The 12,577-nt window shown below is 43.2% G+C and overlaps 1 protein-coding gene across 1 annotated transcript in view; it reads right to left on the bottom strand.

Annotated features, from left to right (window-relative positions):
• PDIA3 (protein disulfide isomerase family A member 3) overlaps positions 1-12,577 on the bottom strand; it is a 22,056-nt gene extending 9,479 nt beyond the window's left edge. The window contains exons 1-5 of the mRNA XM_025389657.1: positions 12,403-12,577; positions 9,649-9,727; positions 6,737-6,854; positions 2,000-2,107; positions 361-490 (exon numbers count right to left, since the gene is read on the bottom strand). Coding sequence (XP_025245442.1) covers positions 361-490; positions 2,000-2,107; positions 6,737-6,854; positions 9,649-9,727; positions 12,403-12,509 — 542 coding nt within the window. The 5' untranslated portion in view covers positions 12,510-12,577. The remainder of the gene's footprint in view (positions 1-360; positions 491-1,999; positions 2,108-6,736; positions 6,855-9,648; positions 9,728-12,402) is intronic.

Here is a 12,577-nt window from a genome sequence, read left to right as displayed (position 1 = left end):
AATTAGGTATAAAAATGACCAATTCAGATGGGTACGGTGGCTCAGGCCTGCAATCTCAGCACTTCGGGAGGCAGAGGAATCTGAGACCAGCCTGGGCAATATGATGAAACCCTGTCTCTACTAAAAATACAAAAATTAGCCAGGTATGGTGGCACGTGCCTGTACTCCTAGCTACTCAGGAGATTGAGGCGTGAGAATCATTTGAACCCGGGAGGCGGAGGTTGCAGTGAGCAGAAATCACACCACTGCACTCCAGCCTGGGTGACAGAGTGAAACCCTGTCCCAATCAATCAATCAGTCAATCAATCACACCAGTTCACACAATAATACTTCGTCTGGAGATTCAACTCAATCACTTACTCTCCATTATCATCATACTCGTTCACCAGAGACTTAACATTCGTATGTGCAAATCGGTAGTTATCCCTCAAGTTGCTGGCTGCTTTTAGGAACTCAGAGTGAGCTTCACTGAATAAATCATCGAAAAAACCTATACAGAAAATATTAAACACAAGGAAGAAGCAATAAGTGCTAACAGATAGATATTCCAAACCGTAAACGTCTATTTTTCAAGGGTTTCGTTCTATTTTGAGGACTGGGTCTGCTTTGTCATGACTACCTCAGACAGGCACAATATTTAGGATGAGAATTTTCCCTCTACCCTTTACGGACACATTTCTTGAGAGAGCCAAGGGAGAAAATTTGTCAGTGTTCAAGTCTTCATTCTACTTTCCCATAATTGAACAAATTTGGGCAAATTGCTTAACTTAAGAGTTTCAGGTATCAGAAGGATTAAGATGATACCTCAAAATAAACTGTAAACCACTTCACCCAATTTTTTTCTTTATTTGTCTTTAGAACTACTCATTTAGAAAAGTGACTAAAACATAAATGTTTAATGAATACATGCTAACTCCTTGTAAAAGAAAAAGAATCAGTAAAATTTAGGTGATAAAAAGTGGCTTTTGGCCAAATTTAAACAGTAAACCATATTCTGCTGCCAGAAAGTCAGTATTTTTTGTTTGTTTGTTTTTTGTTTTGCGAGAGTTTTGCTCTTGTTGCCCAGGCTGGAGTGCAATGGCGCGATCTTGGCTCACCCCAACCTCTGCCTCCTGGGTTCAAGCGGTTCTCTTGCCTTAGCCTCCCAAGTAGCTGGGATTACAGGCATGTGCCACCACGCCCGACTAAGGTTTCTCCATGTTGGTCAGGCTGGTTTAGAACTCCTGACCTCAGGTGATTTGCCCGCTTCAGCCTCCCAAAGTGCTGGGATTACAGGCGTGAGCCTCCGCGCCCAGCAAAAGTCAATTTTATTACAGTAATTAGGAGACTAAGAGAAGTACAAACATAGCTTTTATGTTTATATTTATTTTTTAGTCAAATTTATCATATATCACATTTTAAAAACAAAACAATGAACATCTAAGATGCAGAAAGTGTTTAACTTGCTCATGTCATTTAAAAATGAGATATTGCAACACATGAGAAAGCAATGAATGCTGCAAAAACAAGACAAATCCTAGCAATCTGATTTTAACTTTGACGTTCCCTAATTATTGTGAAAATAGCAGAGTTTTATTATTTACTTGTATCTTCCGACCTTAAAACCTTATTTTCAGTCATAACTACCTTATTATATGAGTTAAATCTCAGAGTTTAAGAAGCATTAGAAAATGCTGAAGATATTCCTATCCTAGTCCTTTATTTTTTCTCCCATGCCCACCCCTCCTAGTCCTTTAATTGAAATTAAACCTTCACATCTATAAGAACACAAACCCACCCAAATAAAACACCAATTGCCCCCACATTATAATTACATTATATACTAATTATATAATGTACTATAGTACATTATATTAATTGCTAACCCAATTCTGTCAGTTCCCTTTTCAACTGCCCCAAGGTTTCCTTAACTGCTTTAATTCTGTGGCTTTCCCAGACATGGAGGGTTTTGGAAATCAAGTTGATGATTCTGTGGCACGGTTTAATATTTGCTACTTACCTACTACAGATGCATCTTTATCACTAATGAATTTCTTAAATTCTTCCTCAGTCCTGAGAGGCACTGAAGCTGGTCCTGCCTGCTTCTTCAGGTGGCTGACAATTCCATCTTAGAAGTCAAAATAAAAGTTGTAACAACACAACTTATTTATAATTTTTGAGAAGGCAATTATTCATGATTCAAAATTCAGAAGGTACAAAAGGGTATATGACGAAATTTTCTTGCCACCCTTGTCCCTAGTCACCCAGTTTCCTCCATATAAGATTTCAGTTTCTTTTTTTTTTTTTGAGATGGAGTATTACTCTATCGTCCAGGCTGGAATGCAGTGGTGCAATCTCAGCTCACTGCAAGCTCTACCTCCCATGTTCATGCCATTCTCCTGCCTCAGCCGCCCGAGTAGCTGGGACTACAGGCGCCCGTCACCACGCCCAGCTAATTTTTTTTTGTTTGTTTTTTTTTTTTTTTTTTGAGACGGAGTCTTGCTGTGTCGCCCAGGCTGGGGTGCGGTAGCCGGATCTCAGCTCACTGCAAGCTCCACCTCCTGGGTTTACGCCATTCTCCTGCCTCAGCCTCCCGAGTAGCTGGGACTAGAGGCACCCGCCACCTCGCCCAGCTAGTTTTTTTGTATTTTTTAGTAGAGACGGGGTTTCACCGTGTTCGCCAGGATGGTCTCGATCTCCTGACCTCGCGATCCGCCCGTCTCGGCCTCCCAAAGTGCTGGGATTACAGGCTTGAGCCACCGCGCCCAGCCTTTTTTGTATTTTTTTTAGAGAGACGGGGTTTCACCATGTTAGCCAGGATGTTCTCAATCTCCTGACCTCGTGATCCACCCGCCTTGGCCTCCCAAAGTGCTGGGTGGGATTACAGGCGTGAGCCACTGCGCCCAGCCAAGATTTCAGTTTCTTGTATATCCTTCCAGACATTTTATGCATAAACAGGCAATTATATATAAAGAGCTACTTTAACCTTTTATTACAGTGGCATAGCGTTATTATTGTTTTAAAAAGTTTTGTTTTTTTTTTTTAACAGAAACATTGTTTACAATGCATAGTGTTTCACTATAAAAGTGCCACAGTTTAACCAGACACAACTACAAAATTGATGGACATTTGTTTCCAATTTTTTTTTTTTTTTTTTTCCCTGAGATAGGGTCTCCTTTTGTCACTCAGGCTGGAGTCCAGTGGCATGATCATTGCTCACTGCAGCCTCGACCTCCCAGGAGGGTCAATCAGATCTCTCTCCTCAGTCTCCTGAGTAGCTGGGCCTACAGGCACGCACTATCACACCTGGCTAGCTTTTTGTATTTTTATAGAGACGGGGTCTTACTATGTTGCCCAGGATGGCCTCCAACTACTAGGCTCAAGCGATCCACCTGCCTCAGCTTCCCAAAGTGCTAGGATTCAGGCATGAGCCTTGTTAAACCATTTTTTTGGTTTGTTTGATTGTTTGAGACGCAGTTTCACCCTTGTCACCCAGGTCGCAACGCAATGGCGCGACTGCAACATTGGCTCACTGCAACATCCGCCTCCTGGGTTCAAGTGATTCTCCTGCCTCAGCCTCCCAAGTAGCTGGAATTACAGGCACCTGCCACCACACCCGGCTGATTTTTTGTATTTTTAGTAGAGACGGGGTTTCACTATGTTGGCTGGCCAGGCTGGTCTTGAACTCCTGACCTCGTGATCTGCCCACCTTGACCTCCCAAAGTGCTGGGATTACACACATGAGCCACCATGCCTGGCCCTAGTTAACCATTTTTTTTTTTTTTTTTTTTTTTTTAGGCGGAGTCTCGCTCTGTCGCCCAGGCTGGAGTGCAGTGGCCGGATCTCCGCTCACTGCAAGCTACACCTCCCGGATTTACGCCATTCTCCTGCCTCAGCCTCCCGAGTAGCTGGGACTACAGGCGCCTGCCACCTCGCCCGGCTAGTTTTTTGTATTTTTTAGTAGAGACGGGGTTTCACTGTGTTAGCCAGGATGGTCTCGATCTCCTGACCTCGTGATCCCCCCGTCTCGGCCTCCCAAAGTGCTGGGATTACAGGCTTGAGCCACCGCGCCCGGCCTAGTTAACCATTTTTAAACATACAATTCTGTATACTATTTGTGTTACCTCATGTAAGTGGAATCATATAGCAGCATGTAGTCAGAATTTTCTTCTTTAAGGCTGAATAATCTTCCACTGGATGCATATACCGTATTTTGTTTACTATTCATTCACTGATAGATACTTGGATTTCTTCTAATTTTTGGCTACTATGAATAATGCTGCTGTGGATATAGGTGTACAACTATCTTCTTTTGGGTATACAGTAAGTCCTCACTTAACATTATTCATACGTTCTCAGAAACTGCAACTTCAAGAGAAAGAATGCACAGCAAGTCCTAGAATAACACTGTTTCCTATAACATTGATGAGGAAAAAAAACACCAAGTTTTGTTATAGGTTGTTTCACTTAAAAGTTACAGCTTCCAAGAATCTATTGATAACATTAAGTGAGGACTTAATGTATACTCAGAGTGGGTATACAGAAGCTGGATCATATATATGGTAATTTTATTTTTTTTGAGACAGGGTCTCACTCTGTCACCCAGGCTGGAGTGCAGTGGTGTGTGATCTCAGCTCACTGCAACCTCCACCTCCCAGGTTCAAGCAGAATTCTCCTGCCTTAGCCTCTCAAGTAGCTGGGACTACACGTGTGCACCACCACACCCAGCTAATTTTTGTATTTTTTGGTGGAGATGGGGTTTCACCATGTTGGCCAGGCTGGTCTCGAACTCCTGACCTCAAGTGATCTACCTACCTTGGCTTTCCAAAGAGCTGGGATTACAGTCATGAGCTACCGCACCTGGCCTTCCATTTTTATTTTTATTTATTTTTTATTTTTTTATTTTTGGAGACGGAGTCTTGCTTTGTTCCCCAGGCTGGAGTGCAGTGGCCTGATCTCGACTCACTACAATCTCTGCCTCCCGGGTTCAAGCGATCCTTCTGCCTCAGCCTCCCAAGTAGCTGGAATTACAGGCATGCGCCATCACACCCAGCTAATTTTTGTATTTTTAGTAGAGAAGGGGTTTCATCATGTTGTCCCAGCTGGTCTCAAACTCCTGACCTCAAATGATCCGCCTGCCTTGGCCTCCCAAAGTCCTGGGATCATAGGCATGAGCCACCATGCCCGGCGCTATTTTTAATTTTTAAAGGAACTACCATACTGTGTTTTCCATAGCGGTTGTCCCAGTTTACATTCCTAATAGTGCACAAAGTTTCCAATTTCTCTACATCCACACCAACACTGGCTATTTTGTTGTTTTTTGTGTGTGTGAGTGAGATGGAGTTTCGCTCTTGTTGCCCAGGCTGGAGTGCAATGGCACAATCTCGGCTCACCACAACCTCCGCCTCTCAGGTTCAAACGATTCTCCTGCCTCAGCCTCCAGAGTAGCTGGGATTACAGGCATGTGCCACCACGCCTGGCTAATTTTGTATTTTTAGTAGAGATAGGGTTTCCCCATGTTGGTTGGCTGCTCTCGAACTCACGACCTCAGGTGATCCGCCAGCCTTGGCCTCCCAAAGTGCTGGGATTACAGGTGTGAGCCACCGCGCCCAGCCTATTTTATTATTTTTTTTAATAGTAGCCATCCTAATGGGTATGAGATGGTTATCCATATATATATATGGAGACACATACGCTTTTTTTTTTTTTTTTGATGGAGATGGGAGTCTCACTCTGTTGCCCAGGCTGGAGGGCTGTGGCACGATCTCGGCCCACTGCAATCTCTGCATCCCGGGTTCAAGCGATTCTCCTGCCTCAGCCTCCCGAGTAGCTGGGATTACAGGCGTGTGCCACCATGCCCAGCACCAATTTTTGTATTTTTAGTAGAAATGGGGTTTCACCGAGCCCGGCCCACACTGTTTATTAGAGATGGGGACTGACTTATATTGCCCAGGCTGTGCTCAAGAGAGCCTCTCATTTCAGCCTCCTGAATAGCTAAGACTATAGGTATGTACGTGCCACTGCACCCAGCTCATCTGTATTTTTAAAACTTGTTTGTTGCCTTCTTCCCCTCATCCCCCAGAATGTAAGCTTCACAAGAGTAGGGACCTTGTCTGTTTTATCAATAAATACCAACCACCTAATATATTTAGAATATCTGGCATATTCTTTTTTTTTTTTTTTTTTTTTTTTGAGACGGAGTCTCGCTCTGTCGCCCAGGCTGGAGTGCAGTGGCCGGATCTCAGCTCACTGCAAGCTCCGCCTCCCGGGTTTACGCCATTCTCCTGCCTCAGCCTCCCGAGTAGCTGGGACTACAGGCGCCCGCCACCTCGCCCGGCTAGTTTTTTATATTTTTTAGTAGAGACGGGGTTTCACCATGTTAGCCAGGATGGTCTCGATCTCCTGACCTCGTGATCCGCCCGTCTCGGCCTCCCAAAGTGCTGGGATTACAGGCTTGAGCCACCGCGCCCAGCCTATCTGGCATATTCTAAATATGCCATTACAAATACTCAATAAATATTTGTAAAATGAAAAAATGTCGAGCTGACCTTATAAATCAAGTTTGTGTATTTTCTATATTACTTATATAATATGTTCATTTAGAGAGGTCTTTTGTTACCACCAAACTAACTGACCTTTTAGATGAGGAATTTTTAAGACTGAAAGTACACTGTGTAGAAAAACACATTTTTATGTTTCCACTACAAAGAATAAGGTACTTAACATTAGTTTCCAGAATGTAATTCAGGATCCTTACCAGCAGTCCTAGGTCCATCATAAGCACCTGCTTCTTCACCATCTCTAAATATCTTCAGGGTTGGATATCCACTGACGCCGTATTTATTACAGGTGTTAGTGTTGGCAGTGCAATCAACCTAAAGATCAAAATACACAAACTATTTTCTTAGCCAAGTATCTGCTGCAGGTTCCTCCTATATTCTCAAAATAATAGGATTGGTCAAATCCTAAGGGGATCAAGGAATTCTTGACATACATGCCATAGAACATATAGATTTTAAAGGCAGACTGGAGCTTGCCTAACTACATCAGAACTGCCTAAGGAATTCTTTAAAACTGAGATTCCTGGGCCTCACATAATATGCAAAAGTTACTGTTTAAATTCTGCTCTTGGAGTCTCTATTAGCTAAAGCAGTGGTCTTCATCTTTTTTCTGCCTCAGAACACATGAGGGATAAATCACTTAAATTATTAACAGTGGCTTACTTTGATTACGACTATCACCAAGGGGATATATAGATAGAGGTTCATATCCTTTAGGTGGAATATAATTTGATTTTGTAAATCACCTAGAGCTAGTATCAAAGGTACCAATACTTGTACATGTTCCCTGAGCTAGCTGGAATCTGGGCTATACTATAACATAACAGATCTAGTGAGACCTATCAGGAAGAAGGAAAATAATTTCCTGGAATGAGTCACTTACTCCAACCCAGGTACGAGTACTTTGCATATATTATATCTCATTTAATCTCCACAAGATTCTGAAGTATGATCCTTATGCTCTAAGATGGGTAAACTGAGATCCAGAAAATTAACGTGTCTATAGTCACACAGGTAGGAATTGTGATTGCATCTGTCTTTTTTTTTTTTTTTTTGAGACAGAGTTTCATTCTTGTTGCCCGGGCTGGAGTGCAACGGCGCGAATTCGGCTCACTGCAACCTCCACCCCAAGGGTTAAAGCCATTCTCCTGCCTCAGCCTCCCGAGTACCTGGGATTACAGGCACCCGCCACCACGCCTGGCTAATTTTTGTAAATTTAGTAGAGATGGGGTTTCACAATGTTGGCCAGCCTGGTCTTGAACTCCAGACCTCAGGAGATCCACCCACCTTGGCCTCCCAAAGTGCTGGGATTACAGGTATGAGCCACAACAGTGCCCGGCTATGATTAATATTTCTTTTCCTATGGCAAGCTGCTTGATAGGATTAAAAGTAGTTTCCAAAAATAGCCTTATATATGAACTATTTGAGGCTGGCAGAGGTATGAACTTTTAGACTAGAACAACTACGGGTTTACTACAGAATGGCAACATTCTGGAAGCATTACTTTAATTGTAAAAACAAATACAAGTTTACAGTTGACCATTTGGTTACATTTTCATCAATATCCTCATATCATTTTCATATTCCCATCATTGTGATTATCATACGGCAGTTTAGGGAACTCATTTACTCATAGATTATTATTATTATTATTATTTCTTGAGATGAAGTCTTGCTCTTTCGCCCAGGCTGGAGTGCAGTGGCATGATCTCAGCTCACTGCAACCCCCGCCCTCCTGGGTTCAAGTGATTGTCCTGTCTCAGCCTTCCAAGTAGCTGGGATTACAGGCACCTGCCACCACACATGGCTAATTTTTGTATTTTTTTAGTAGAGACGGGGTTTCACCATGTTGGCCAGGCTGGTCTCGAACTCCTGACCTCAAGTGATCCGCCCTCCTTAGCCTCCCAGAGTGCTGGGATTACAGGCGTGAGCGACCGTGCCCAGCCTCAATGATTATTTTAGCCTTTACAGCTGTACTTCTACCTTCCATATTTGACCTTTAATTCTTATTTACCATATACTTTACTACTCTGTTTTTTGTTTTTGTTTTTGTTTTTGTTTTGAGACAGGGTTTCGCTCTATTGCCTAGGCTAGAGTGCAATGGCTCAATCACAGCTCACTGCAGCCTCAACCTCTCTGGCTTAAGCAATTCTTCCACCTCAGCCTCTGATTAGCTGGTACTATGGGAGACTGCCTGTATCTTTAGTAGAGATGGAATTTTGCCATGTTGCCCAGGTTGGTCTCAAACTCCCGGGCTCAAGTGATCTGCTTGCCTTGGCCTCCCAATGTACTGGGATTGTTTTTTTAAGAGACAGGGTCTTACTCCGTCACCTAGGCTGGAGTCCAGTAGTATGGTCATAGTTCACTGCAGCCTCAAGCAATCCTCCTGCTTCAGCCTTCTGAGAAGGTGGGACTACAGGTGAGCCACCACACCCAGCTTTTTAAATTTTTTGTAGAGATGAGGTCTTGCTTTGTTGCCCAGGCAACTCCTGGCTTCAAGTGATCATCCCAAAGTGCTGGAATTACAGCTGTGAGCCACCATACCTGGTCTATTTTATTTTACTTTTTACGCCAGTAATTTCCTTAGTCTCACTACTTTTAATTTTTTTTTTTTTTTTTTTGAGATGGAGTCTTGCTGTTTCACCAGGCTGGAGTACAATGGCCCGATCTCAGCTCACTGCAACCTTCATCTCCTGGGTTTAAGCAATTCTCCTGCCTCAGCCTCCTGAGTAGCTGGGACTACAGGCATGTGCCATCACGCCCAGCTAATTTTTGTATTTTTAGTGGAGACAGAGTTTCCCCATGTTGGCCAAGATGGTCTCTATCTCTTGACTTCGTGATCCACCCACCTCGGCCTCCCAAAGTGCTGGGATTGCAGGCATGAGCCATCGTGCCCAGCCACTACTTTTAATCTTTTGAAACTAAGTCAGCTGAGTATTTGCCCAGAAACTAGTATTCACTCTTCTTAGCAGAATAAGAGTATAGAAAATGAATGTTAATCTTACAAACTATTTATTACTGTTATTTTTTTCCAAGTAACAAAGCTGAGACAACAAACTACTTTTTAAAACACTTCACATTCGTTAGTGAAGAACCCACCTGTACTTACCTTTGCTAATGGGACTATTCCTTTTAATCTGGTAGCTGCAGCTTCATATTCAGGAGCAAGTCTCTTGCAGTGTCCACACCTATATACATATTAAAAAAGCCAAATTCTCAGTTTAATCCTGTGAATTTGTTAATGTTGTCTCACTAGGAAGAATCTCAAACTATAATATTACCTTTGAGCTAGTAGACACTTCCAAAAGCAAAATCATCACATGAACAACATTCATTGTTACAGTAAACCAGAACTCTCAGAAGGTAAAGGTCCTACCTCTAGACTGAGGTTGACTCTATAGTACTGGCTCAACCCAGGGCAGCTTTATTTTTTCAATACAAAGTATAAGTAAGTCATGAAAGCTGTAGTCAAAAGTGTACGCCACATTATTAAAGAGGGTTGAATGGGTTAATGCCCTTTTGACCAATTAATGAGGCTGAATGAAGGACAAGATAGAAATAATCCCATTTCTAATAGAACTCCCCAGAGGAAAATACAATTCCCTGGAAAACCAGCATTGTGGTTGTTAAAAATTGTGACTGAAGCTCACACCTGTAATCCCAGCACTTTGGGAGGCCAAGGCGAGTAGATCACTTGAGGTCAGGAGTTCAAGACCAGCCTGGCCAACATGGTGAAATCCCATCTCTACTAACAATACAAAAATTAGCCAGGCGTGGTGGTGGGCACCTGTAATCCCAGCTAATCATAAGGCTGAGGCAGTAGAATCGCTTGAACCTGGGAGGTGGAGGTTGCAGGGAGCTGACATTGTGCCACTGCACTCCATCCTGGGCGACAGAGCAAGACTCCGTCTCGGAGGTGACAAAATTGTGACTGAAACCCTGTAATGTCTCAAGTATGATATTGTCTTTTAGATGGCAGGCCTGATTTTTACAGCTACACAGCTCACCTGGCCATGAGAACTGATAACAAAACATGTAAACTAGAATACCTTTCCCAGAGGGCCATCAGAAGCACCTGCTCCTCTGCCCAGAAAGTCCTAATCAGTGTATATACAGCCAGCACCAGCTGTACATCACGTCTTCAAAAGCCAATGGGTTGGCCGGGCGCGGTGGCTCAAGCCTGTAATCCCAGCACTTTGGGAGGCCGAGACAGGCGGATCACGAGGTCAGGAGATCGAGACCATCCTGGCTAACACAGTGAAACCCCGTCTCTACTAAAAAATACAAAAAACTAGCCGGGCGAGGTGGTGGGCGCCTGTAGTCCCAGCTACTCGGGAGGCTGAGGCAGGAGAATGGCGTAAACCCGGGAGGTGGAGCTTGCAGTGAGCTGAGATCCGGCCACTGCACTCCAGCCTGGGCGACAGAGTAAGACTCCGTCTCAAAAAAAAAAAGCCAATGGGTTGCAGAGGGACCACGTTGAGAAGGTGAGTTCTATAACCTCCCCACAGACAGCAAAAATAGAAAGATAATATAATAGAGAAGAAACTTGAGCAGATATACTTCAGTAGTCCATTATGTAATTTTAAGTGATGGATGACTTGGAGATATTGTACATCCAAAACTTGTTTAAAATAAAGGACTATAAGAGCTTATTCTCCAAGGTCTTCAAGAGGCCTATTAAAGTATAAAAGAACCAAATGACAAATATAAAATTCAGGATAAAGGAGTGTATAAGATGGTAAAGGGGCACATAGGGAACTTCAAAGTACTGGCAATGTTTTTCAGACAGAGTGCAAACAAATGGTATTCCTTATGCTGTATTTCACAGATTCATTTTTTTTTCTGAAATTAAGATATGTTTTGCAGTCATGTTATAGTTTCAATGGTAGTATTTCTTTCTCAGTAAGACACAAGATAGTTCCTCTCAAAATCAGTGATATAAGATCTTATGTGTGTGAAATAGGGTATTACTCATTATATCCTCTGTATTCCTTTAATATTGCATAGTAAATGTATTTTAAAGGGAGTAACAACTGGATCTGGGTCTTGAAGGATTTAGCGCTTCAGAGAGGAGAGGGCAGGGTATTTAAGATGAGGGAGACAGCAGAGCAAACGTAAAAGAATACCAGTAAGCATGATGCATTCAGAGAACTGTAAAGGGCTCTTTTGAGATAATAAATGTGTGTGCATGTGTACTAACACTACATCAATTAGCAATGTCAAAGACTGACAGAAAGGGAGAAAACAGAGACAAGAATAAAGCCATCTAGAAGATAATATATTTCATATGGCAGACAATAAAAGCTTGTACCAGAGTGGCAGCAATGAGAATAAAGAGACAGAAGAGAGATTTCTGTTGAATATATAGTAGTTGTCAAGGCTGAGGCAACAGATTTATGCGTTAATCGTTTCAACTATCTTCAAACACTTCAAGATAAAAAAATCACATACAGGGCCGGGCGCGGTGGCTCAAGCCTGTAATCCCAGCACTTTGGGAGGCCGAGACGGGCGGATCACAAGGTCAGGAGATCGAGACCATCCTGGCGAACCCGGTGAAACCCCGTCTCTACTAAAAAATACAAAAAACTAGCCGGGCGAGGTGGCGGGCGCCTGTAGTCCCAGCTACTCGGGAGGCTGAGGCAGGAGAATGGCGTGAACCCGGGAGGCGGAGCTTGCAGTGAGCTGAGATCCGGCCACTGCACTCCAGCCTGGGTGACAGAGCGAGACCCCGTCTCAAAAAAAAAAAAAAAAAAAAATCACATACAATAGTTACTAGGTCAAGCTAGTGGGTGTCACCTCAACTCTAGATGCTTATCAAAAATACCCATGGAGCATTAAAACAAAGTAAGTATGCATGGCTTACAGATTGAGAATCTCCAGAAATCTGGGGAGCAACCAGGTGTGTGTGTAAGCTGCAAGGCTGGGACTAAAATCCACTGCCTTAAACTCTGGCAATATCCATAAGCTCATCAAATCCAGAAAAAGAGTTTCAACGAGGCGGGAGGAAACTCCCCTCTTCAAATCCACCAGGAATGGAA

Source organism: Theropithecus gelada, chromosome 7a, assembly GCF_003255815.1.
Source record: "Theropithecus gelada isolate Dixy chromosome 7a, Tgel_1.0, whole genome shotgun sequence".
Classification (NCBI taxonomy): Eukaryota; Metazoa; Chordata; class Mammalia; order Primates; family Cercopithecidae; genus Theropithecus; species Theropithecus gelada.
The sequence above is the reverse complement of the archived record's forward strand: the minus strand, read 5'-3'. Positions and strand labels throughout refer to the sequence as shown.